At 46.4% G+C, this 27619-nt stretch overlaps 2 protein-coding genes across 2 annotated transcripts; both read left to right on the top strand.

Annotated features, from left to right (window-relative positions):
• Nucleotides 1-2103: 2103 nt before the first annotated feature.
• Nucleotides 2104-5361, top strand: LOC136425595 (uncharacterized). Its single transcript, XM_066414512.1, has one exon. The coding sequence runs from the start codon at nt 2906-2908 to the stop codon at nt 4397-4399; it is 1494 nt and encodes a 497-aa protein (XP_066270609.1). The 5' UTR covers nt 2104-2905; the 3' UTR covers nt 4400-5361.
• A 2721-nt stretch (nt 5362-8082) lies between these two features.
• On the top strand, nt 8083-27608 carry LOC136425203 (uncharacterized). The gene is made up of 30 exons (XM_066413999.1): nt 8083-9262; nt 11052-11234; nt 11711-11798; nt 12210-12387; nt 12794-12958; nt 13338-13484; nt 13917-13976; nt 14261-14375; nt 14668-14805; nt 15258-15556; nt 15881-16038; nt 16299-16420; nt 16963-17141; nt 17417-17577; nt 18469-18711; nt 19109-19225; nt 19397-19493; nt 20173-20319; nt 20595-20779; nt 21032-21313; nt 21715-21882; nt 22194-22347; nt 22839-22966; nt 23173-23428; nt 24398-24541; nt 24740-24896; nt 25501-25622; nt 26406-26551; nt 27057-27253; nt 27568-27608. Exons 1-30 carry the CDS (start codon nt 8764-8766, stop codon nt 27606-27608), a joined length of 5076 nt encoding a protein of 1691 aa, XP_066270096.1. The 5' UTR covers nt 8083-8763.
• Nucleotides 27609-27619: the final 11 nt, after the last annotated feature.

Raw genomic sequence — 27619 nt, 5'->3', positions numbered from 1 at the left:
CGAAACAACTTCGAACGTTACCATGTATCGAAACGACCGGTTACCCTTTTTCTGCCCGCTGAAAGATCTGGTAGAGACTAGTGTGACTTCGTCACATGAACTTTGCCCACATTCTTAAAGGTACGCCTGGGTTTACCCGTAAACAAAGGAGTCAGCGGTGTGAATTCACCTGTCCCGAAATGAGGCAAACACAGTCAACATGTCAGAGTATTGAACCTGCCACATGACGTCACTTCCGCTTCACCAGGACTTTTTTTACTCTGCCGAAAGGTCTGGTAGATCCTGACGTGACTCAGTCACATGAACTTTACCCACATTCTCCAAGGTACGCTTAGGTTTACCCGTAAACAAGATAGCCAGTAGTGTGAAAACACCTGCCCCGAAATTAGGCAAACAGTGTCAGAGTATTGAATCTGCCACATGACGTCACTTCCGCTTCACCAGGACTTTTTTAAGTCTGGCGAAAAAAATCTGGTAGAAACTGACGTGACACAATCACATGAACTTTACCCACATTCTCCAAGGTACGCTTAAACAAAAGAGCCAGTGGTGTGGATCCCCCGAGCCGAGATTACACATTCACGGGTTCCGCGAAGCCAGGATGTAGCCTGGCACGGACCTGCACGAGAGGACGAACTTGGCATAAGTTAGGACCACCTGTGCGCCTTAAGCGGCTGCGCGACTTGACTACGTTTTCTTAAGACGGCGTCACTATGTCAAAGACGTTCGGTGGAAGTTGTTGATCACCAGAAGATCGCCGAATTTCAAAATCGCCAGAGAGCCGAGCGTATTTTTTGGCTGAAAATCTACAGTGTCACTTTGGCAAGGCTTGGAGATCTGTGAACATCGGCCGATCTGTAAAATCGGCGTCGAGAGGGCACTAGTGTTGTCGTATTCTTGTCGCAAATATCCCATTGAGCTCGAAGACGTGAAAGGTGGGGTATTCTCCTGCAGTGTGACGGCGGCTTAATGACAGCAAATCTTTGACGGCTGGCTACACCTTGCAGACCAGGTAGGTTCCAGGCGTTGTCTTTGTAATCTTCTTACATTAATCTAGACTTACTGTAAATACAGAAATGTTCGCGGTTGTTTTATGTTCGTGGCTTTCACGGTGAACTCTTTACCGCTTAAAACCACCGTGAAATGTTTTGCCCGTCTTGCCCCTTGTCTGAGCATAAACGTTACGTACTGTACATGATACAGTATTATAGGACACCTTCTATGGTGAACGCAGGAATACCTGTTCTGACATACTTCATAGTTGGCTAAGACGTGTTCACCTTTCCGCGAATTTCGCGGTTCGTGTGCAGCCAGGGGTAGCTCCTGTTTGTTGTCATGTCTCATATCCCTGCGCTTTAAGAGGGTGTTTTTGTTGCAGGTTGACCTGAGGTCACATGTTATCACGAAATACATCGAACTGTGGTATGTTATTGTTGACAGTCAGGATCTTTGTCAATACCACATGTAAGCCTAGTAACGCTAGTTTACCTAAATCCGATGCATTTTTGTTAAGAGTTAATTGACACCAATCTGGCTAAAGAATTAACCATTATTTTTTTCTGTTACATGCCGATATCATTTATTCCCTTTGTCACTGATGCTATACATGCTATATTTCTTCTCTAGTCCTGTTGATACAAACATTCTTTTTTTTAAATCCCAGACATGTGTTACCCTACGGATTTAGGGGAAGTAGCGTTAAGACTTTTGTGTTTCTTAATTACATTGCAGGTGTTGTAGCCGCCAGGGAGCGGTACTTAAGCATCGCCGCGGGAGATCCGACGAGTGGCCCGTGACTGCTCTGAGTCAACACAGCAAGCTAGCCAGCTCTGTCGGGGGGGAACTCGGGAAACGGTGGGCACGTGGAGACACCTGAAACTACCTAGCCAAAAACTCACCTGCATACACGTATGTGCGTCATATTGAACGGAACGAGAAAAGTGAATAAAGAGAATATTTGTACACGTAAAGTGATTTATTCAACCGACGTCTCCGTGACCGTCTGTCACCTTCCTCAGGGCAATTCTGACTGCTTCACCTTGCACTGCTGCTAGGTGTCGCTGCTTACAAATGAGTCCCCAAACGAGATAAGGTTTGCATTATCCTACGGACACCACAAATCTGGTGGTAAAATATGGACAACTGATTGTAGAATATTCACGTATACAACAACACCAAGCCTCTATCGAGGTCGATCAAAAGCGCACCGAATTCAACCGCAGACATAACGCGCCCGCCCCGATGTTAGTGTGTGTTTGTGTTTAGTTGGTTCAGCGTTTCGCGCGATTACCCGGTACAACAACAGTTGACTGTTCTGTCAGGCCGTCGCTGAGGACATCATCGGGTGCCAACGCGTGGAGCTTGGATAATCTAACGTCTCTCGTCCGTGTCATCCATCAGCGTTCGTAACCCGGTTGTACTGCTGAGTCTCGTGTCTCTCCTGGGGTAGCCTGACGAATCGCGCTCCTAGTGGCCAGCCGGCCTGTAACCGCCATCCCCCTTGGGCTGGGGGTCAGTAACCTCCGGCCGAGAGCTTGTGTAAATACAGGCTGGGGTATCAGCGAGAGCTGTGCACCCTCTGCCGGGTTCAGTTTCCCTTGTGTTGTCTCTCACAGGTTGAACCGGATTCTTACGGTCCGGGCCATCATCAGCCTCGTCAAATTGTAAGACGCCCGACTCTCTTCTGAACGGCAAGAATTGACAAGACGGCTGCTAATCTGAGGACTGCTGAGGCATAGAAACCAAGTTAGACAGTCCGTAACTCTGATGTCAGAGTTCCCTTGTCTCTCCTTACAGTGCCAGCGAGAGCTGTACACACTCTGCCGGGTTCCGTTTCCCTTGAGTTGTCTCCCATGTGATGATCCTTACAAAGTTTGTGGCCATCATCAGCTAGACGTTCAGAGCCATGGAGAGCGGCGCCGTCACGCCTCTGTACGCCGCTAACGTCACACGCTGCCTTCTCTCCGCGTTAGGAGTGGCGGCGAACCTTTTGATCCTCTACATCATCGCCAAATACGCCTCCATCAGGACCATCTCTAACGTCTACGTCGCCAACTTAGCTGTCGCCGACGTCAGTTTCTGTCTCTTCGCGCTCGTCCAGGGCGTGTTTTCGATACGTTTTCACAGTTTCAAAGGTCGAGTCGACAATCTGTTAGGTTACTGCCAACAGATGGATGTCGATGTTGCAATCAGTAGTGGAAATGTTGCAAAAAGTAGTGTAAATGTTGCAAACAGTAGTGCAAATGTTGCAAAAAGTAGTGCAAATGTTGCAAACAGTGGTGTTAATGTAACCATGTCAAACGCAACAGCAGAATTCCTACTAGCAAACAACTGCACGTGGAGGAACATGGAGGCACGGAAGCTTCACTCTCTTCTCGACGCAAAACTGAACTGCGACAGTGCAGACCTCGTCAGCTCAAGGGTCTGTGACGTAGGCCGGGTTCTTGCCGTATTCCTGGCCTGTGCCAGCATCTTTCTCCTGACGGCCATCGCCGTGGAGCGTCACCAGGCTATCATCAAGCCGCTGGACCACAGACTCCGGCGGACGCAGAAGAAGGCCTTCCGGACCTGCCTCCTGATGTGGCTGCTGGCGTTTCTCGCGGCGACGCTCGACACGGTGGTGCGGAACCTTATCGCAGACGACTGGAATTTCACCTACACGAGTCTGTTCGAGTGCGTGTATCTGAAGCCGGATGGTGCCGTCTCTGGTCACGCCTACCTCTCCTTAGCGATCACCATTTCCTTCATCCTGTACGTGGTGCCAGCCGGCGTGATGATTCCCATATACGTCAGGATATTCGTGACGTTACGTCAGCCACGACCTTTCCCAGCGAGGGCATCGGCCTCCAGGACGTTACATATGATCTTTGTGGTGACGGTGTTCTTCCTAGTGTGTTGGCTTCCGTTTCACGTGACGTCGTTTACGGCGCATTCCTACACCGATGGCGACAGTCTCGTGACGTTTTACGTGGCTACAGCACTCGCCATACTGAACTCTGTAATTAACCCCTTTATCTACGCTTTCATTGGCAAAAACTTTCGACAGCACATCAAGAGATTATTCTGCTCTTCTTCCCAGAAGGAGGATTCAGGAACGCGTTACCGCGCGAGCTCGCGGTCACGAATCGACTCCATATACGGCTATCGCGACTCTGTGATAGGCGTTGACACCGCTGTGCTCCCGCCTTCATGTATAGCTGCCGTGTTGAGGTCGCCTGAGGTGACGCCGTATGGCAGCAGTACCAAATCCTTGAGATTTACACCCGCCAATTGTGAGCTCCTCGCAATTCAGCCCCAGGCTGTAACAACGTATGTAACAACAACGTTTGTACCGACGCATGTGACAACGCCTGTAACAACGCATGTAACAACACCAGTATCGAAGACTGTGAAACTGTAGCGAAATCTGCACCGACGGAAGAAAGGATTAGATTTCGGTCACCCTAGCGGTTTCTATGGCACTGCAGCAGAACTGTTCAGGCGATGCCGTGGTCATTACTCTAGATGACTGACGTAACGCTACATGTTACATCATCGATTACGTTAGCTATTGTTTAGATGTTTGGGGGTTGTATTTCCGACCCTAGCAAAAACCTGCTGACTCCGGCCTTTTGGGTGTCGGTCGCTGACAAGGGACATAGAATTTTCAATCTGAGTATGAAAAGTCAAAACAGAATCCATGTGGTCTTGCACATTTTCGTACAGACTTCCTGTATTTCACCCTCTGTTAACAGATTAAGGCGTTAAGCAGTTTATGTAGTAAAATATAGTAAACATTGTACTTCTTTGTCCAGTTTATCAATATACTAAGTCTTAAATTTGTACAATCTATATATGTATGGTTGCAATATGAGTGTCGTGACGCATTCCAGTTTTACGTTGTTCAACTGAATTTGTTGGACTACTTCGGCCGAAATCTAAAAGGAAAATAAAAGAAAGGGAATCCCTACCTACCGACCATATATTTTTTCAGGACCGTAACGGAAACATGTACAAGATGTTTTCACGTACGTTAGCCAATATTAAAGTCACTTTCCTCTTAAAATCGCAGAACCCACATTCTAGAAAAAGTGGGACTTTTCGGCTTCCACTGCCTACAAAAAAGAAGTCAGCTTGCCTAAATATAGCCAACAGTCGTATTTAGTAGCCTATTGTTAAAACAAAGTCAGTTACAGTTCACTGTCACATGTATGTTTTTCCTATATTTCTACAATGTATTTGCAATAAGACTTTCTATTATATTGTTTAGTACGAATCCTAACTAAGATTTTTTTGTACTTCTATTTTGTACTTTGTAGTTGACCGTACGAAATTTACTGTAACGTTACTTCTTGTTGTGTCAATAAAGCTTCTTCTATGATATCAAGGTGTCAGCGTAAATATATCTCACTGACAAGTGCACAACACCGCTTCGAACATATGTATTGATAACAAAATGTATCCAAACGTGACCGCGTACTGCTAGGTCAGCCAAGGACAACCCAGTTCCATATATGGCCCTAACAAATAAACTCAAACAGTAACGTTAGTAGCGTAGAATTACGTGGAATCAAAACGGCCGATTACGTACGCTGTGCTAGGAAGGAGGAATGCATGCCCTCGTGGTTATATTATCTACAATTTGATGGACTTCCAGTCCGTTTCACATGAGCGTTATGGTCCCGAACAGAATGTAACAAAATGTAGCGTTGGTTCGACCGCTGACCAACTCGCAGGGTCAGCTAAGGACAACTCTTCCAACTACAGCCAGGGTCAGCTAAGGATAACTCAGTTTCTTCCAAATACGGTCATGTTCTTCGAGGACTCATCATCTAACCAATCATAGACGGCCAAGTGTCCATAGCAACAGCATATAAACAACCGTTACATTAAGAACTCTACTTCCCTAGATTCTGGTCACCTTTGTCAAAACAGCTTGAAATTTCCTTCATTAAAAAAAGTTACAAGGCGACGGAGTTAGTTTTCCTCCACGGAGACTCCTGATGGCGACTGGACGCCACGCCGGCCGTGTACACCGTGAGATCGGACCCTCTGTTGCTCATCCTGTGAGGCCAAGACCAAGACCATGGAGGCAGGCTTCGTTCTGCTGGAAGACAGTGATTTCAAAGTCACTAACGTCCATTCTAGGTCTTTTGTAAGTAGCATCTCTTCGTTACTAGTATCTTTTCTTTTTATGACCACTATGAGTGACCGCTGACCGCGATTTAACGTTTAAAGAAAAATAGTTTCTCACTGGCGAGTTTGTTTTGCCAGATTTAGCCGTTAAAGCAACTTAGAAAGCAATTTGTCATGGCTGATTCAAATCTGAGTTTCAAAGCGATCGATCGGACGGGGTGCACTTCACTCAGGTGAAAATGAGTACCTAGCTACATGTAGCTTCGGTTAGGGACGCCCCCCCCCCCCCCATAAATGGAGATCCCGCGTTTGAAGAAAGTCACAACTCAAGCAAGTAAAAGAACCCACTACGCTTATCGAAAAGAGCAGGGGTCCTTCCCGGTGTGTCTGGATCACATAAGTTTGTCCGGATATGCAGCTTGTACTCTTCAGTACAAACCTGGTGTGTTACACCATGATGCGGTTTACCGGGTATGCATTACTAATAAACAAACAAACTTGTACGATCTATCCTACCAAGTGAGCAAGTGCGGATTGGTGGCATGGTGACATCAGAGTGAGGGATAGGGGGGCACATGCCGTTCCCTGATTGCCATGAAACTGTATAAAAACACTGTAGTGACCTCATCTGACCTACAATGGAAACTGGCCTCAGGTGACCCCGCATGGAATCGAACATGCGTTCGGATCGAATTACGGAAGATCGAAGTCTTTGCTAGGTCAACATTCGAACTCAGACGTGTTCGAATGCTCGTTTTTAGAACGTCGTCAACGGTGACATTCGAACGAGTCTGGTTGCTATGCGAAGATTCCACCTGAACCTTTTTTTTTGTTTCGCGGGAGTTTCCATAGTGATTCCCATGCTGCATGTAGTTGTATTGATACTATAGCTAGAAGTAGTAAAAAATGTAATTGTTTCCCTCATTCAATGGGTCTGTCCGAGAGTAAGAATTTGTCACGCAGACGACGTCATGTTCCACTGACTTGCAATTAATCATATGGATGATATCAGCGCGTGCATCAACTTTCGTCCATTTCTAAAAATAAAGAAACCAGAATCTGTTTGCAACCAGACTATAAATCATGCCAACAAGCTACAAAATGAGTAAATAAAAGCCGTCAATTCCAAATAATGTCGTAAAACAGATACTCCTGTCATACCTTGCCACTTTTTCCCATGGTAATCTTTTTGCTCCACGTGCATTTTTTACAACTTAGCTGGAAAATATATTTTGAACCCTGAGCAAAGACTTCCAAGAAAAGAAATGTGAATGAACAGAAACGTAGAGTTTATTATTTGGTATGCCATGTTCTGTATGTTCAGTCTTTTGTTCAACCTTCCTGACCGCGGAGATTTCATGGTAACTTTTACTAACATTTATCTTTTTCTCACGCTCGCGTCAATGTTGGGGTGCCCAGGGGATGTCATCCATATAATCAAATTAACATGGCCTTATTACAACTTCCAGTGGAATTTCTTATCCATATACACAGACTAACATGGAGTTATCTTACTTCTCATAACGACCGATCCGCACGAATTGTGGGAAGCGGTGTGGCGTATTCTCTATCAGACTAACTACACTTGTAGGGAGAGTATTTTTGCCAGGGGTGTTTTGCCACCGTAGGGTTTCGTTGGCGGCGCAGTTCTGTATTTTTCAATTCTATTAAATCTTTATAAATTCCCGCGGACTGATTCTCCTGAATTTGTTCTCACGTTCTTTTTTCCGACTTCTACTCTCCGTACCCCCGTAGGAATCCTGGCGGAGGCTAGGTGTGGTGCACGCCAGCGGGGGTAGAGATGCCCTGATACTGGCATGCAGCATGCTGGGCCGCAGAAAGGCTACCAATGATGCTGAAGAGCACTTTGGGTGAGAAACACAACAATCATTTATCGTTCCTGTACATATATTACATAGAATTTGTAAATACTGTACTTCTAAAGCGTTGGAAGACGATACACGTTTCATTTCCAAAATGTTCACTTAATTACAACGAAAGAACCGCATTGGTTAAAGAAGTCACCACGACCTACCCGAACCTTCTCACATTCACGGACGAACAAAAATCCACTTTCCTCTAAAATCACAGAACCAACAAGTTGCAGAAAAAGTGGGGCTTTTCGTCTTTCCCTGCTCCCAAAAACCAAGTCATACCCAACTTGTCTAAACTTGTTAGAAATAGCCAGCACTGCTCCTTGAGTAGTCCCTTGTTACAACATGTCAGCCACTGTCTTTTTCTCCACATGTACAAATGTATGTCTCCTGTGCTTCTTCCATGTAACGTGACTTGCAAGTAACATTTGTGTACGAACTTGCAGAAAAACTTTTCATAGAGAATGGCTGAGACATTAGTTTAGCACATTTGCATGCGATGCACATGCACTTTCACCATACATACATTTAACTCTGTTTCAGGTCAAAGAACTCTGTCTTCCTCTGTCCTTGCCGATGTTTCACTGAACAACGTGAGAGATTTGGGTGGAAGGCCATGACCTACGGTTAGCCTGTATGCACGATACGTTCTATCTGCGTATGGAACGTTCGAGTGCACACGTAATGAATTACGTTAGGTTCGAGAAACACGGTTTCGAATGAATCGAACACTCAAACGTTTGTTCAAATGTAGAGCTTCATATGTTGAGTGAAAATGGCACAGGGCCGGACCCACCGGAATGGGGGGCAACTACCGACCCCGTCCGAAGCCACTCCGGCCCATCCAAATGACCGCCCGGAGGAGAAGAGAAAACTACTGAGGACTTACATTTACCCTATGACAAACGCGTCCCGGGTGTGGGAAGCGATCGTTGCGATAACATGCGTGGCAACGGCTTGCATCGGCACTTTCAAAGTATCGTTCGAATCCAGACACACAGAGCTGTGGATCCTTATGTACATCTTCGACGCCTTGTACCTCATGGACATCATACTACAGTTTTTCTACGTGTACTTTGACTACGGCGTTCCAGTGACCGATCTTAAGCTCATCAGACGGCGGTACATCAGACGAACGTTTATTGTCGACCTTCTTTCCCTCTTGCCGCTAGAGCTGATTGCCTTTGCAGTTCCAGGGCAGTCCTTTTGGAGGACGATGGCGATGTTTCAACTGAATCGTCTTTTGAGAATGTATAGAGTCCAGACTTTCTTTGGTACGTGAGTTTGTTTCTATATCACAAAACTGTTGCATCTACTAACTTTAGAAGGAAATGCCAAATATAACAGCGGGGATTGCGTGGGGAGTGGAGAGAAACAACGTTTTACGTAGATGTGTAGCTACAATGCATCTACGCCTTTCTTTCTCATTTCTCTCGTCACCTTTCCTTGTTATCTTCGCCGAGTACTATAGCACTCGGGGTAGATTATGTTTTCGGTTGAGCCAGCTGTTTGGTGGGTCTGTATGTATGTCAAGAGCATAACTCAAGAAACCTTTGATGAATCTTTATGATTTTTGGTAGGTGTGTAGTGGTTGCGCAAAGGAAGGTCAAGTTCAAAAATGGTTTACCTTGCGTTTTTCAACAGTACTGCAGCAGACTTTTAATTTTTGTGCGTTTGTATGTAGGCGAAAAAAGTGACGGAAACGTTGATGGATCTTCATGATTTTTTGCAGGTGTGTAGATGTTGTGGAAACAGAGATCAAGTTCAAAAATGGTTCTCCTGGCATTTTCCGTCGGTACTGCAGCGGGCTTTGTGTGGATGTGTAATTCTTGTGGACAACATAACTCAAGAAGCTGTTGATGGATCTGTATGATGATGAGTGGTGGGTAGGGTTTACGGAAAGGAAGGTCATGTTCGATAATGGGCCTTCTAGCGAGTACCTAAGGTACTGCAGCGGAGCTTCAAAATTTAGTGGCATATTTTCTGAAAGTGCTATGGTCATGATATTTGTATGGTAGATAGTTCACGCCACAAGAAGTAAGTTCTGTAAGTTTGGGCCCCCTAGCGGCTTGTTAAGAACTGCAGTGGGTGTTTTTGTTTTGACCTTCGGACATGAATAACTTTAGAAGGGGTCGACAGATCGTCGTGAAGTTTTGTATGTAGAGAGCTCAGATGGTGCTTTACACAATCGATGTATAATTATAGAAAACAGGAGCTAATCTGCATAATTAGTAAGGATAGTTTGTAAATCCAAGTACATTTCACAATGGGCCGTGTGACAGTGTTTTGCCGCTAACAGGTCAACAGAGGGCCTTGCCTAGAAGTATAAATAAACGAATTGGGCACATAAATAAACAGTTGGGACAGTCTCACTACACTCCAAGCAGATGTGTGGGTCCGGTTGGTTTTTAACGTGTTCAGTTTAGCAATTTGTGTCCAACACATGGTTGGAGACATAACGGAAAGGGGACAAAATAGAAAGCCTGACAAAAGCACCTAAAAACATGTCAAAAACCAGCACTCTTCTGCTAAGAGGGTACACTGCACCAAAACTGCACCACTGCTAGGTATTACCTAGCACCGTATGAACAAGTCACATGTATGTCTTGCAAAATGTGTATGATATGGAGTAAAGATTTATTTTATTCATATATGTTGACTGTACCATCTAATCATAACTTTCAATATTTTTGATGACCAGTTATAACATATATCAGCACACTATACACATATACTAGTCCTGTACCACCAAATGATTTTTATCCCTATCTAGACTGGCCTCATTCTCCCCAAATCGTAACTTTCAAACGGTATGGTGTATGATCAAATTTGCTGGGGATGATAAGCATGTAAATATTAATCACTCTCCTTAATAAGCCTTGATTATTTGGCGAAGATAATGTGTTCGTGGAACTCTAGTTAGATATGATTTTAGCCCCGTGACGGAGGATTTTGCCCACTTTTCATTTCTTGTGGCAAGCTTTTGATGTTATTCAAAGAATCCAACAGACTTTCTTGAGCTGTCAACGCGTCCTTTACTATGATATGATCCTGTCCTTACAGACATGTTGGAGATGGAGCTCGGGCTGAAGACGGAGTACATTCGCACCATGAAATACACGGCTGTGTCCTGGCTGTGCGTGCACCTCATGGCATGCGGATGGTTCGCACTGGGATGTACAGGAAAACACTGGGGCATCACAGAAGAATGTGAACACGAAGGATGGACTGAGGGGGCCGAAGGACGTAGGTACCAGTACTAAATGATAATATTGCAGATAAAGGACCCAGTATGGTACTTGCGAACCGTATGGTTCGTCTAAACGTAGTACAAACTATTTTTCTTTAAACGATAAATCACGGGCACTTTGTATCACTTCCAAAGTGCCAGAATTGTCAATCTGAAAATTGTCATCCTTTGAAAGCTGACACCTTCCAGCATCTTACTGGCGAGTTTGTTTTGCCAGATTAAGTCGTTAAGGCAACTTTGAAGGCGATTTGTCTGGTAATGGCTGATTCGAATCTGATTTTCAAAGCAATCGATTGGTCGGGATAGCAAGTTATTCTACTAGAAGGACACTTTCTGCAATACTTCCCCTTTCTGGGATAGCGACGTTTCGATTTGCATCGAAGTTTTCACCGGCTGTGCTTTGTCAATGTTCGGTCGGTAACGTTACCTTCATAACAAAAACATGTACGGTATTGTGTCTACGTTTGCACAGGTGCGGACATGGTATTCCCGAACACCAACACCGGCTACGAATATGTAATTTCCATGTACTGGGCCACGGCAACATCCACCTCTACAGGGTAGGTACCGGTGTTTAAACATGTCTCTTGTCACGTGATAATCAACATCAAGTCACGTGACAAGAGAACTCCAAGACGAGATCTGGCTTTATTACCGGGTTGACGAAGAGACGGAGAATTCGTCTCGAAAGCTCCCCAGAGCAATCTTTTTTTTATGTTGTGTGTAATGATTAAATGTTTGTCAAAAATATGTTTCGTGTTGTTCAAGCCAGGACTTAGTCAATGGAATGTAGATTGTGTTCAGCTCCTTAATGCATTGTGACAGTAACTTTTGTGAAGAACCAAGTCTATCGCTAGGAAATGGAGGAATCGAATCTAAATATGAAGCCTTTGGAGAATAGAAAATGGAAGGAACAATACAAGGTAATTGTTTTCTCTATGATTAGCTCTATTTCTCTCCTTTTCTCACAGATACGGCGACGTTCACGCCAAAGAGCTGAGTGAAAAGGCGTACTCCATCGCAGCCATGCTGGCGGGCGTGGCGGTGTTCTTCGGCCTGATTCTCGGCGGTATGACGTCAATGCTGACAAATCTGGACTTACAGCGAGCCCAGTTCACTCATCACCTCGACACCATCAAGCAATATCTGGTATGCGTTAAGCTCACATTTTCATATATACGGTAGTTCGTAGCCTGTATTTACACAAGCTCTACACTAGGAGCGCGATTCGTCAGGCTACGGTAGTTCGAATCTACAACCGACACTTGAATGTATATATTCAATAACTGCTGCTTGTTGTCATACCGTACATACTTGTATGGTGCTCTCAGATAGAGCACGGACAAAAAATTGACGTGACACAACAGACAATAGATCAATCTCGCTAAAACGATACATTCTCAATACAACAATGTTCATGTAAACTTGTAAACACGTTCGTTGCCCGAACAGATGCGGCGTCACATCCGTTCCAAACCGCGGTTGCTGCCGTGTCCACATTTCTATTAATGTCTTTGCTGTTGTGTTCTGTTTTGTGCTGTGTTTGTCACTGTAGATGGAAGAGGACATCCCCGAGACGAAGCAGAAACAGATTCTGAAGTACTACAAGTATTTCTGGAGTCGGCAGAGAGGCGTCGAGAGCGAGGGCATCTTCGACATTCTTCCCTTCACTTTCCGCGCCGAGATCGCCTTCCAGACCAACAAGGGCATCTTAGATAAGGTAAAATAACAGAATAACTGTTATTTCCTGTCGCTCCTGAAACCCAATGGAAAGAGAAAAATATCATGACACACAAAAAAAAATTCCAACACTTTGTTGATCTGACAAAAATTGCATAATCTCTCCTCTCTCTCTGTCTCTCTCTCCCTCTCTCTCTCTCCCTCTCCCTCTCTCCCTCTCCCTCTCTCCCTCTCCCCTCTCCCTCTCTCCCTCTCTCTCTCTCCCTCTCTCCCTCTCTCCCTCTCTCTAGCTCTCCCTCTCTCTAGCTCTCCCTCTCTCTAGCTCTCCCTCCCTCTCTCTAATTCTGTCCCTTTATCATTTTCTCTTTGATTCATTTCAATGAATAATTGGGAACCTACTCCCTTTTGTCAAATTCCAGACGCAGTTCTTCGCCCATCACAACATGGGATTCCTGCGCATGCTCACTCTGATCCTGAAGCCGACCCTGTGTCTGCCGAGTCAGGTGATCGCCGTGAAGGGAGACTCCGCCAGTCAGATGTGTTTCGTGCACAGAGGGGAAATCGAGGTGAGGCGGATTATACAAGTCAAAAACGTTCATGTGACTTCGTGTGGCGTAATCGTTAGAGTGTTGGGTCCAGAATCAAGGGTCATGAGTTCGATCCCCTAACATGTCCCGATGCTGTGCACTTGGGAAATGCACTTTACGCGACTTTCCTTGCTCTTATCTATTCCCCGAAAGTTATAAGGTATACCATGCTGTGAACATTTAATCAACATGACATCAACTCACTGGATGAATTGTTTCCATGGACATGTTTTACCTTGTAAATGAAGCAGTAGAATTAGACTGGGTTTCTGTCAGCTATGGCTGTCTACTGTCGATGTAACATGCACTACAGAATGTAGCAAAGTCTCAAACGGAGACCAGCCTGTGTTGTATAGGTATGATTGCTGCACGTTTGTGGAACTGATTCTATCGTACTTGCCTTTGTTTCAGGTGGTTTCTAAGGAGGGCGAGTCCTTGGCCTCCTTCAAACATGGAAGGGTGTTCGGAGAGGTATGTATACGTTTTCAGCCAGTACTAGTGGACTGTGTGTAATCTCCAAGCAGATCTATCGGTGCTTTTGCCCTTTGGATACTGACATTACCACCAATAGATCTGCTTGGAGATTATACTGTATGGACGTTGGTATAAAACGTTGGTGTTTAACTCAAAGTTTGAATGAATTGACGTGTAAAGTACGCGACGAATGTGCTGTAGTTTCTCGATTTTGATTTGAGAATCAGGAATACTTTGGATTGTGCGTCAACCATCTCGTACCGTGCGGTCCTCTTCCACAGCTCAGCTTGGTGTTCAACATCCCGCGCACAGCCAACCTTCGCGCTGCCACCAACTGTGACCTGATGGTTCTGGAGAAGAAAGATCTACACGTCATTCTCAACCACTATCCGGAGGGTAGGAACAACTTTTCTCCTTTCCATGGGATGTGTATGATGTGTTTCAGATTAACCTGTGTTTGGGAATCATTATTTCTCTTGTCATTTTATTTGTCATTACAAGTCAAAAATTCAGGAAACTGGAAATCTTAGATATCGTATTTGTTAAATATTTATCACCATTGGGCCTTCTCTGTGATAGCAGATTGATAAGAAAATGCAAAGGCATCTCAGAAAGGGCACAGATTCTCATCCCTGGCGGCGCGCGGTTGCAGGTTAGTTAAGTCATGGTTTGTGTCCATGTGTTTCAGTGATGAAGCGTCTTTACGAGATGGCTCTACAGCGCTTCGGCTGTCCGGACTCGCCGCTCTCTGGGCTCGTGGACGTGGGCGCGGGCATAGAGGGCATGTTCGGGCACCTGACCCCGGGAGCGAGCGAGGCACCTGAAAGTACGGTGGTAGTGTTCATGGATCGGTGTTTGATGCATTTGTAGTTCTCAACCTACCGCGAGCGAGTTTTGATACAAGTATTTTGTCAAGTTTGTTATGCAGTACCCTCAATATAAGGTACAAGCTAGCGCTGTTTCAAAACATCACAACCAACAGAACCCGGGCCATTTATCGTACGCCGTCAAGGGTATTGTTTTCGGTCTTCGTTTGTCAAGAAACTTAAAAAACTTAAGATATCTTTTATTTATTTATATTTTTTTCATTTCATTTCAATTTTAATTCAGGCACCTGGCCCATATCATACAACAAACAAATGAGAAAGACATAAAAATACAATACAATATAACTAACTTATATTTCACAGAAGTATGAGACCAACTCCTTGTTTCATCTTGTGTTGAATAAATTTCCCCCAAAACGTAAGATAAGAAGTGTCTCGTGTTATTTTTCAGTGGAAGCTGTTGGGTCTCCCGTGTCCATGCGCCGGGCGTCTGCTCTCAGACGTTTGTCCCTCAGGAAGCCATCTACGGACCCGATGACCGGTCACCGAGATTCCATCACGGGCAGCAGTGCTCAGATGAAAACTGCAGACAGCGCAGGGCAAGCGAAAGCGTCCGGGAGTCCGGGAAGTCCGCCCGTCACGGATCCACGCCGAGCCTCCGGCTCCAGGAAATCCATCAAGCTCAGCGACTCAGTGGATATTCTGAACGTGAACGTGAAACCGCCAGTCGAGGAGGGAGCCCCGTGCGCCGTGAGTTAATTAACATATTACTTCAATAATACTATTAATGGCTTGGCATTCGGGTTCTGCATTTGTGGACGCCATTAAAATACGTCACCAATGAGCTTTTGTGCTGTAGATACTGGAATTAACTTGCTGGATTGAATTGGGATGGCACGTTGGATGGAATGGAATGGCCGCCCATAAGTTAATTGTCCGCGACGTTCATTTTGCCTGAAGTAGAAGTCATTTGACTGCCGAAATGTAGCAGAGTTATACGGAGTTGTTCCCTTGTCGTTGCTGTCCTATAACGGCTGTCACAATTTCTCCAGCTCTGTAATTTTGTTCCCACAGTGGTTCAGATTGAAGTGCCTTGCCGTGGTTGACTGGGTGGCGTCTCACGTGCTGGACCCCACCTCCACTTTCTGCCGCGGCTGGGAAATCTTCATCATCATCATGATCTTCGCAGTCTGCCTGAGTCACAGCTACTTCGCAGCCTTCTATGTCACCAGGTATTTGGCGTTGTCAGTTTGAATGTCGCAGAAAAATGCTACACTTGCTAGTTGGAACAGTTAACTTGAATTGGTGTTGGTTCCTCTTTACCTTTACCGATCAAGGCTACGGAACTACCTTTCCCTTTTTCCGATCAAGGCTACGGAACTAATTGTACCTTTTACAAAGTTTCAATGCCTTTTTTACCGGTCTCTCTGTGTTGATTAGGCTGTTTGAATAGTGTGGTGATGTACATTGTATTTCCGTGTCTTGTCCGCAGTGTAGGCACCAACCCCGCCTGGGCCGTGGGCAGCGCAGGGTTCGTCGTGTCGTACCTGATGGACGTTCCGCTGCTGCTGGATCTGATCATCAGGCTGAGAACTGGCATCTTCACACCCAACGGTGAGATCACTGTACATTACCCTCTTCTTCAATTTTGATGGGGAACACTCTCAAACTTACATCAGTGTATGTGTTTCTAGCCTTAGCTGCAAAAAGATGTGGATTAGCCCCCCCCCTCCAATAACCTGAAGCTTTTGAAGAGCAAAATCATACTGATAGTTTTCAGCGTGGCATCGCGCGCTGCCGTTACAGTTAAGGTGTTCGGCCCAGAACCCAGAGGTCCTAGGTTCGAATCTGCTGACATGCCACCGATGTTGTGCCCTTGAAAATTCAACAGGCACTCAACACGACCCAGTAACCCAAAACCCATCAGTACCTGGCTTCGGTTTGGGAGGTAAAAGGCGGTGCCCTGGACACGGTGGATAATAACCAACTGCGGCCTAAACAATGCAATGGCACTACCTTTACCTCTCTTTTATTTGTCAGCAAATTTCTTCGTTGGTTTCAAGCCATATTACTTGTTGATATACCTGATTCGCCGTCATCACATGTGTAGTTTTTGCCAGTGTGTAATGTGAGTATCTGATTGATATTTTCCACAGGAATCCTGACAGACTGGGGGTCCATCAGGACGCATTACGTCCGCAGCGGGAGCTTCGTGCTGGACTTGTGCAGCATCCTGCCGATCGACCTGTTCGCCCTGACATCGCCGCATCGTGGCACAGCCCGGCTCGGACTAGTCGCCTGTCTCAAGCTGAACAGACTCATCAAAGTCTATAGGGTAAGAAATCACTCCCTCTAAATGTACCTTGGAAATGCTGTGTCACCGCTTGCCAGGCAATTTAGCTGCAATCAAACAGTCTGACTCTAACAAATACCCGATGTTGGCAATTATCTTATAATCTACTTGTTCATTTACGTCTTATCATAATTGGATTTATAGTTGATAAACCACCATGTCGCCTACCGATCTGATGAAGTTCAGTCTATGTCACGTATTCCACGTCAACGATTCGCTATTTTGACCTTACCGAACATTCCACGGCGAATCTTCAGATCCCGAAGTTCTTCACCAAGATGGAAGAGTCGCTGAACAAGGACATCTTCCTGACGCGGTCCCTGAAGCTGTTCACGTACTACATCCTGTTCGCCCACTGGTGCTCCTGCCTGCTGTACGCGCAATCCTGCCCGGGGTTCAGCACAGACCCGCAGGAATGGTGCGTACCGCCGAGGCTCTGTCTGTCTGTTTGTCTGTGTGTGTGTGTGTGTGTGTGTGTGTGTGTGTGTGTGTGTGTGTGTGTGTGTGTGTCTCTGTCTGCGTGTCTGTCTCTGTCTATCTATGTATGTGTCTGTCTGTCTGTCTGCCTGCGTGTCTGTCTCTATCTATGTGTGTGTGTGTGTGTCTGTCTGCGTGTCTGTCTGTGTGTGTGTCTGTCTGCGTATCTGTCTGTGTGTGTGTGTGTGTGTGTGTGTGTGTGTGTGTGTGTGTGTGTGTGTGTGTGTGTGTGTGTGTGTCTGTCTGTCTGTCTGTCTGTCTGGCTATCTGGCTATCTGGCTATCTGGCTATCTGGCTGGCTGGCTGGCTGGCTGGCTGGCTGGCTGGCTGGCTGGCTATTTGGCTGGCTATTTGGCTGGCTGGCTGGCTGGCTGGCTGGCTGGCTGGCTGGCTATCTGGCTGGCTGGCTGGCTGGCTGGCTGGCTGGCTGGCTGGCTGGCTATTTGGCTGGCTATTTGGCTGGCTATTTGGCTGGCTGGCTGGCTGGCTGGCTGGCTGGCTGGCTGGCTGGCTGGCTATCTGGCTGGCTGGCTGGCTGGCTGGCTGGCTGGCTGGCTGGCTATTTGGCTGGCTATTTGGCTGGCTATTTGGCTGGCTGGCTGGCTGGCTGGCTGGCTGGCTGGCTGGCTGGCTATCTGGCTGGCTGGCTGGCTGGCTGGCTGGCTGGCTGGCTGGCTGGCTGGCTGGCTGGCTGGCTGGCTGGCTGGCTATTTGGCTGGCTATTTGGCTGGCTGGCTGGCTGGCTGGCTGGCTGGCTGGCTGGCTGGCTGGCTGGCTGGCTGGCACGCAAGATGAGGAACAAAACAATAAGTGAGTTTTCGTGTCCCTGCAGGTGTGTGGAGGGCGACTGGGTGGACAGCCTCGGCCTCGCAGCCAAGGAAATGTCCATGCACCACTACTTCGTCAGCTTCTACTTCACCACCGCGACGATGACGAGCACGGGTTACGGGGACATCGTGCCGGGCACCACCACCGGCCGCGTCCTGGCCATGGCGGTCATGGTCGTCGGGCTGCTGCTGTGTGGCTACTGCGTCAGCGAGATCGCGGCTACAAAGGCGAACATGGACGCTGCCAGGTAAGGCATAGTCACGGCGGTAATGATAGGGATAGTGAGGCATCGGGAGATTATTTAACTGCCATTACAGGTCCAAATAAGATAAATGTAGATATGAAAGGCATCTCTGAAGAAAATGAAGCCATGCTACTCCAGTTATTCCCTTTAATCACTGACAAATGACTTGACTTCAGTATCCGTTATTTGGTGAAAATAAAGCCATGTAGGCCAGTGTATAATCCTTGGTATTATCAAATCTACCGTATTGTAGAATAAGAAGAACTTAATCATGATGTGATCATGGTGCATGTAGAAGAAAATACAGAAGTGCATTTTACGATTTAGGGTCAGTAAGATAGTATATGACGGACGATGACCGTAGATGTGACTACCTAGGGGTACTTTGTTCCGGCTGCAGGGTTGACTACCAGGGACGGCTGACAGTAGTGAGACAATTCATGAAGGACCATGAGATATGTCCCAACCTGCGGCGTCGCGTGGTCAACTACATGGTTCTGACGTGGCGAAAGCTCAGGTAAGTCAAGATCTCAGGTCTAAGTGATTTGTCGTTTATAGCATAACTCCGGGCTACCTGGGCTGTTATGCTATGTTATTAGTATACTAGTATGTAGATGGTAACTGCATTGAGTCATGATTCATGTCCATGTTCTCGTGGGTTAAGTCGCCGTGGCGTTTTCAATTCCAGAGGCGAGAGCGCAGGGACCATGGGTCTCATGCACGACATGCCGGTCGCGTTACAACAGGACGTCGCGTTCGAAGAGGCCAAAGAAGTCTTGGAGCAGGTGAGGCGCTTTTCCGCATCTATGAAAGGATCCTCTTAGTTTTGAAGCTGCCGAGGTTTATTGACTGGAGTAGACGTTTGGGACCGCATTCGTAAGAAGCAACTGACACTGTTTAACTTTCTTATTTCTTGCAGACGGACAATCTTTTTGTAAACAAGGCAATAGATATTCTTTATATCTGACGATACTTTATGTTTGGGACCACATATATCACAATAGGTTGCGTTTGGGACCGCATTGTTATCAGCGACACCTAGCTGTTGTGTGGAAAAGTACCGGTCAGTATTGCCCCGAGGAAAGTGACAGACGGTCACCGAAACGTCGGCTGTTGGTTGTATATATATCCTAGTTGTGAATAAAGAACCGTGTTATCAAGTGACTCTCCAACTTGATGAAACTGTTCAGAGAGCAGCACATATTTGCGTTGAGTAGCTCGACGCAAGGCCGGTACTGCCCCCTGCACCTTCTACCTGTGCGCATGATCAACTGGTAGTAAAACAACACCTCCCGACAACCTCCAGTCGTGGCAGCTCATTGACTAGCTCCGGGTTTATAAGGGTCTCGCTGTCCCGTTTAAAACTTTTTCATGTAAGGTAGGTTTTTACGATTGTGATGGTGGCTTGCAGTTGAACATGTGTAATCTCAGCATTAAACAGCATGGTGTGCCGTATTTCCGCAGGTCCCACTGTTTCAGGAGACAGATCCTTCCTTTCTACGAGACTTGGCAGTGCGCACGCGCGCTGTGCTGTACGCACCCGGTGACGTCATCGTGTACTCTGGTGACGTCACCCGCGACCTGCACATGATCCGGAAGGGGTACTGCGAGGTATCTGTCTAGTATTGCTAGTACAAATCTCGACTTTCGTTTGAGAGCAGGAATATTCTCTTAACCGATTGTACAAAACCCACTGTCATGGCGTAATACGAAATACGCCAAATAACAAAACCCGGTGAATTGTTTCCACTTTTGGATCTAGAGTAAGAATAGAACATCAAATTTATTTTTGAAACAAGAGCAAACGAAAAGAAACATTGACAGCGATGATCCCCAGAACTATCCCTCGCCTTGCTAGAATAACGATTTCCTACATGACTGCACAGATCCTGGCGGATGACCTGACGGAGACGATCTGTGTGATGGGCCCCGGTCAGTTCTTCGGACAACTGTCTCTGATCTTCGGCGACCAACAGCCGGACACGATCAGATCCAGGACATATGTCGAGCTGATCATCTTAAACAGAGATGACCTGGAAGATGTGCTATCAAAGTATCCCCTCGCCGAAAAGTATGTAAAAGTTTTATCGTGCGCAATCATGCTTCCCGGTGAAATTTAACCGGTTACGGACAGCTAAAGTCTCCGTAAGTTTATCTCAACTTTTGCCTGCCACGCGCTTGTATCTTCACACCGTAAGCGTTTGGCATCATTGTTAGTAACAATATCATAACTACTTTTTCTGCTTCTGACACCCACGGAATGATGCCAATTGCACGATGAACGGTAACTAGTATAAGTTGAATGGTGTTCAATCTTTTCTAGGCAATTTCACGATCTGTCGAAGGCGGACGACTTCCACGAAGCACTACGGCTGAGTACCATAAAGCCGGGGAAAGAAGGCCCACAGGCGGAACGGATCAGGTCCTACAGCCAAGTCGCGGCCATGACCGATGACGAGCAGCTGGATTCGTTCTACCTCCCGAGTCTGTTCCGCAAAAGGTCCGAGCCCGTCTTCAAGTTCAACCCTGCTGACGACAAAGAGTACTTGGAGCCGTTCCGCCGGGTGCGCGCTCCGGTCCGCATCCTGTCTAAGATGCTGATGAGGTAAGAACTCTCTCGTAGCTTAATCTTGCTCGGCTTAAGATATTTATCATAAATTCAACTATAGCTGACAGTCTTGGCATTTGCTGTTTGTTTGTTTGTTTGTCTGTTGGTTGGTTGGTTGGTTGGTTGGTTGGTTGGTTGGTTGGTTGGTTGGTTGGTTAGTTGGGTGGGTGGGTGGGTGTGTTGGTTGGTTGGTTGGTTGGTTGGTTGGTTGGTTGGTTGGTTGGTTGGTTGGTTGGTTGGTTGGTTGGTTGGTGGCTGGTTAGTTGGTGGCTGGTTAGTTGGGTGTGGGGGGCGGGTGAGTGGGGGGTGGATGTCTGGTCGGTACCCTCCCTATCTCGATCGAACTGAGGAACAGGAATTAATTCTCATATATGATGACACCGTGACGTTCTTTTCAGACGTACCTTCCTGACCTCCGGTCTGTGGTTCCGGGTATGGATAATCCTGCGTCTGACGATGGCAGCCGCTTCCACCCTCACCTACACCTTACAGGCCGCCTTTCTGCGCGAGTCCTGGGCTTTATTCGGCATCAACATCGGCCTGGACGTGTGTAACTTCGTGGACATGTAAGTCTACGTTGCGCTGGGATCCAAGAACGTCTACCAAGAATGATGTTGCGTGTGTAGTAAGCATGAAAGTTCGCTTGAGTAGGTGAATTACATTACGCGGAATTCAACCCGTTCGCCAACTCAAGAAACTGGAATTTCCGACCGAATCGCTTGCTAGAAACGTATCAAATACAATGACCTTTCGTAGAACACAGAGCGGGATAAACTAAGTTTGCTTCAATTTCGTTTACAACAAAGTGAAAGACGTATTGTTGGAGAGCAGAGGCGAGACCTGGAGAGACACCTTCTATCTTACCGTCGCCTAATAGGTACATCAAGCTGCACGCCGCCTTCTACAATAACAATAACGTAATGGTGACGCACCCTGTCGAGACTGCCAGACATTACATCAATACCAACTTCCTCATGGACATCATCGCCAGCTTTCCTATCGAGCTGCTGGTCATTCCCTTCATCACTGACGTACGTATGTGGTCTTGGGATGCTCCTCGTAGCAACGCGATTCTCAGATGTTCACAGGACATTTCTTAGTTAAACTTTCTAATGTGAATTTGCTGACTTCAATCACATGTTAGGCCATAACATTTTACTGAAGCAGCCTTCCACAAAAACACCTTTCGCGAACGGGTTGACAGAAGTGTCTATTTTGGAGACGACACATTACCATGCTTATTCATTATCAGACAATCCATCTCTATTTCATGATACAGTGTAGCAGGACAGTATTAGTACTATTACGCCCAATAACACTCCAATCAATCGTTCGCATGTAGGCATCAGTGTCTGATGCATGGCGGCTGTAGACATGCATAGGGCTCGCCAGGCTGGTCTGCTCTCGGCATCATTACAATAACACTCCCGTTTTCGTTAAATTGCTATAGCATCTTCCCTTCGTTGGAAATTCTAGCTAAATCGTCGTGAATCATGACAATGTGCTGATATATCGTTCACAGTGGGACTATACAGACTTTATGGCCCTTGTAGCCCTTCTTCGGCTGAACCGCGTCCTGATCGCCTACAACCTTCTCATGGCGTCCGACTACCTGGAGTCCAAGGTGGAGATAGAGACTGGTCTAATCAGGTCCGGCACTTTTACATTTCCTTAGGCAAGCGACATAAGATAAAGACCAAAATGATTTCTCTGAAAAAGAACTTATCCATAAACTAACATCATGTTTCCAAACATTGTCAGTGCGTGTGCTTTATTTTCGCATTTACGAATGTAGCAATCCGCATGTAGCAAATCTAACTGATGATCACTGACATCCGAATGTTCCCGTTTACCAGGGAGGTAAAGTTCCTGTTGTACTCGCTGATCTTCACCCACTGGACCACGTGCGTGGTCTGGATGATGGGCTGCCCGCCCTTCCTGTCCACGCCGTGCGTGCAGAATAACTGGATCCACCGAACCTTGGTGGACGAACACGACTTTAAGGAAGACGAATTCGGCAAAATGTACGCCACTAGTATGTACTGGGCATGCGCCACGGCACTCAACGTGGGTTATGGAGACCTGACCGCCAGTCTAGACCAGGACTATGAGGTTGGTACTATGTTGGTATTATGTCATACCTTGGTCATACCCACCCGAGAAAACACACATTTCAACGCGGAATGCGCCAGACGTTGAGGGAGTTTTGTGTCCTCGAACATGAAACTGTAGCAACATTGATTCTAACCTCCGAATCTGGTATTCGAATTTCCGATGGCAGCGCAACCGGCGCGCTCGAAATGCATTCGAAATATTCCATGGAAGCCTGTGTGATAACACCCCCGAACCCCCTATGTGATCCGGATAGTTATCACACGGTCCGGAACACCCGTATCAGGCCCAGGTATGACATAAGAATCCCGTATGGTACAAGCAGGTGGTGGGACCGATTATAAAGCACACAGGGTAAAATACTGTACTGGATGCATCGTTATCCATTTCATGCCCCAACAATATTGTGTGAATGAGGTTTTAAAAAACGTTCGCCTTTCTAAACGTGTGTGTAGGTGATTTTAAGTTACCAAAGATTGCGAATCGCAGTTTTAGTCAATCAGTAGTATCAGATGTTTTTCCTGGATCCACCACTGTAACATCCTCGTTAAACCAGGACCCATATCGCTCCACGTTACATCGGTCGCGGAATGGGCCCTGGTAAAAAGCTTCGCCACATATGGTTATGGCAGGTCGACGAGACTTGCTCATGAATAATTAATGAGCTGACCTTATTTGGCAAAAACGGCAGTTGTAGCTCATGAATAATTAATGAGCTAGCCGTAACACGTAGCCTGATTGGTCGATAGCTTCCCAGCGTTCTTTGCGCGTTGACTTCCGATGAGAGGAAGCAAACCCTCTGATTGGCTGAAGCTGTTTTGGTGGCGACGTCGTCATAACCATATGTGGCGAAGCTTTTTACCAGGGCCCATTCCGCGACCGATGTAACGTGGAGCGATATGGGTCCTGGTTTAACGAGGATGCCACTGTAAGAAAAAAATCATTTCCTTTTGTGTTTCTCCGCGGCAGATGGTGATCATGGCCCTGCTGCAGATCGTCGGGATCGTGTTTTATGGCTACGTCATCGCCAGCGTGGCGGCCAGCTTAGCCAACGCGGCAGCACAGCGCGCCCGCTACCAGGAGAGACTCAGGCTAATCTTCGCCTTCTTAAAGGTAAACTCGTCACGACTTCAGCACTCCGTCTGTGACAACGTCTTGTGGTGTCTTCCTGGTCCGACCTCTAGAAGTTTTTAACCTCCTTTACTGTCATTGTTTGCCACCTTCATAGTACTCATATTTGAGTTCATCCCGTGAAATTTTATGCAGTTTCTTTTTGAATTGCAAAGTTAACCTGACTGTTCGTTCTTCCAGTGCTACGGTGTGGATGAACAACTGCAGAAACGCGTCGACCAGCACTACGAGTACATGTGGGTCCGAACACGCGGCATCAACACCGGCTCCCTGTTCCAGGATTTGCCGATCGCCCTGGAGGCTGACGTGACGTTTACGTTATATCAGAGTGTCGTCGGTTTGTACCCAGTTACCCTGCAGGCGTCTTATCTGTTCTTCTGTTGCCTTGTCTGAACCTAAACTTTACAGCATACATATCTGTTGCATATGGAAGACATACAAAGCCAACAAACTTGCCTTTAGTCGTCCTAGCGATCCTGGCTAGAAGTTATTCCCTTGGGAAAGGCACTTACTCGACTTCCCTCACTCCACGCAGGTGTAAAAACGGGTACTTTACTTCGGTTGGGGAGGTAAAAGGTGGTTGGAGGAAAGGGATGGACTCCGAATTCCCCAGCGCTGTGCCTTAGACACAGTGGATAACAGCCCACTGCCCACTACGGCCTCAACAACACGATGGGACTACCCTTACCCTTAATCAGAAGCAGCACTTTTTGCATATAAACCTTTAATAACCTTTTGTTTTGCTGTTGTAAATGTGTATTGACCTGCATTAGAACAGTCAGTCTATGGTAGTGGCGGTGTGGGTATCCTGGGGCAGGCTTACAGAAAGTTCTCAGAATGAAAAGATCTTAGAAGAGAAGGGTTTACTGTCATATACACACTCATGGCACCCAAGTTATCATCTCATAGTCTTTAATCGTTCATAACGCCTTTACGTGCAGAGAAAGTCCCGATCTTCCAAGGGATGGACGTCGGTTTCGAGAAGATGGTGTCGCTGTACTTCAAGCCGACCTTCGTGCTGGCGGGCGAGCCCATTGTCCGAAAGAACGACATTCCAACTGAGGTGAAGAAAGCGATTAGCTACCACGCGCATCCAACTTGCGGAAATAGTCACTTTGATTGTAGATATGTTTCCATTGATAAAGATAGGTAAAGATTTTGAAGCTGTGGCCTTTTATTTTCTACATAGATTTTCCTTATTTCCCTTGTTCTTGCTTACTTTAACCTTTATAGCTCTTGTGAACCGGTGGATCAATAATTCTGCGATTGTTATTCCATAGCATAGTTGATAACTGAAGGATGTTCCTGTGGCTCAACTGGTAGCAGCCTCATAGTTAAGCTCCTCGTTCCAATTAGTTGGTAACTTGAAGACCAGGGAAGAGCATCCTGGTTGGAGCTGCATTTTTCTTTCGGAAGGGACGTAGAATGGGAGTCCCTTGATCGAGGAGGTGCCTCGAGCACGTTAAAAGGAACTACAACAGCCTCGTTACTCAGATGGGTACCTACTGGCTGTACTTCAGATGAAGGAACTACAACAGCCTCATTACTCAGATGGGTACCTACTGGCTGTACTTCAGATGAAGGAACTACAACAGCCTCATTACTCAGATGGGTACCTACTGGCTGTACTGCAGATGAAGGAACTACAACAGCCTCATTACTCAGATAGGTACCTACTGGTTGTACTTCAGATGAAGGAACTACAACAGCCTCATTACTCAGATAGGTACCTACTGGCTGTACTTCAGATGAAGGAACTACAACAGCCTCATCACTCAGATAGGTACCTACTGGTTATACTTCAGATGAATGATAACTTCGTAAAATTTGTGTGCATTTGTGGTAGATGTTCTACGTGCATCGCGGAGAGGTGGAGAGAATTGCTCCGGACGAGGACGACGTCACCGGCCGAGCGGTGTGCACAGCTGGCCCCGGCAGTTTCTTCGGCCACATGCATGTCGGCCTTAACGAACCCTGGGAATACACTGTCAGGTATTCTTGTCTTGACTTCGTCTTCTATTGAAACATCTTAGAATTGTCTACTTAACATTTCAGAGTTTTGGTTTAAAACCTGGTAACTCCAGTTTGCCATTTAGTCACTGACGATGCTGACAGAAACGTCTGACCGTTTTCAAATCTTATCCAATTGCTTAACTGTTATCTTGAGTATCTTATTACCTGGATGTCATCGACGTGTCATGTATTTAGTGACAAATATACGACAACTAAGACGTATTTGCAACGAAACTAGTTTTGATTCTAACGATAATGCCATTCAATACAATATTGATAGTCTTTTGGTTACAGACATGAAGCATCTTCCAGAAATACGTATACCCCGAAAAAACTGACTACATATCGCCGGTCTCTGTGACATCCATTCCCACACATGGAATGTGTGTATGCTGCCTATTTATGAAATGTGTGGGTGCTGCCCATTTATATACATGAAATGTATGTGTGCTGCCCAAATCAAGAATATGTTGCTCCTTTTCAGGGCTAAGTCTAACTGCGACCTGTATATCCTAACGAGAGCCGATCTGTTGGACGTGTTGTGCCACTACCCCTCGCTCCATGCCCAGATCACCGAGCGCACGGAGGTCATCAGACAGGAAACGGGTAAGGAGGAATCGTGGGATTACGGCGAGCAAGATCAGTGGCAAGACGCCAAGGACTATCCCACGGACAGGACAGGTGAACATTGTCTTTATCCCAGAACGCGAGCGACCTTAAAATTATTCAAATCATTCCTTACCTATTCTTTAACCCTATCCTAGAGTGACCAATAGGAGCTCAGGATTCTTGATCACAATAAAAATCGGTCTAATAGTAGCTCTCGGTCACCATGGTAACCAGAGGTTGCACCTCAAACATCGTGGTAACGCTAACAGACAGCTCTGAGTCTGGCAACACCGGACCATTATCAGCACATGTGCATAAATCAACCGGAATCATAATTACGATCAGGATTTTCATGTCTCCAATTCTCCTAAAGTTTGGGCTATGAGGCTTCACCTTCAACGGGCCTGACCCGTGGAAAGGCTGCTAAGAGCTTGATTT

Source organism: Branchiostoma lanceolatum, chromosome 19 (genome assembly GCF_035083965.1).
Source record: "Branchiostoma lanceolatum isolate klBraLanc5 chromosome 19, klBraLanc5.hap2, whole genome shotgun sequence".
NCBI lineage: Eukaryota > Metazoa > Chordata > Leptocardii > Amphioxiformes > Branchiostomatidae > Branchiostoma > Branchiostoma lanceolatum.
The sequence above is the reverse complement of the archived record's forward strand: the minus strand, read 5'-3'. Positions and strand labels throughout refer to the sequence as shown.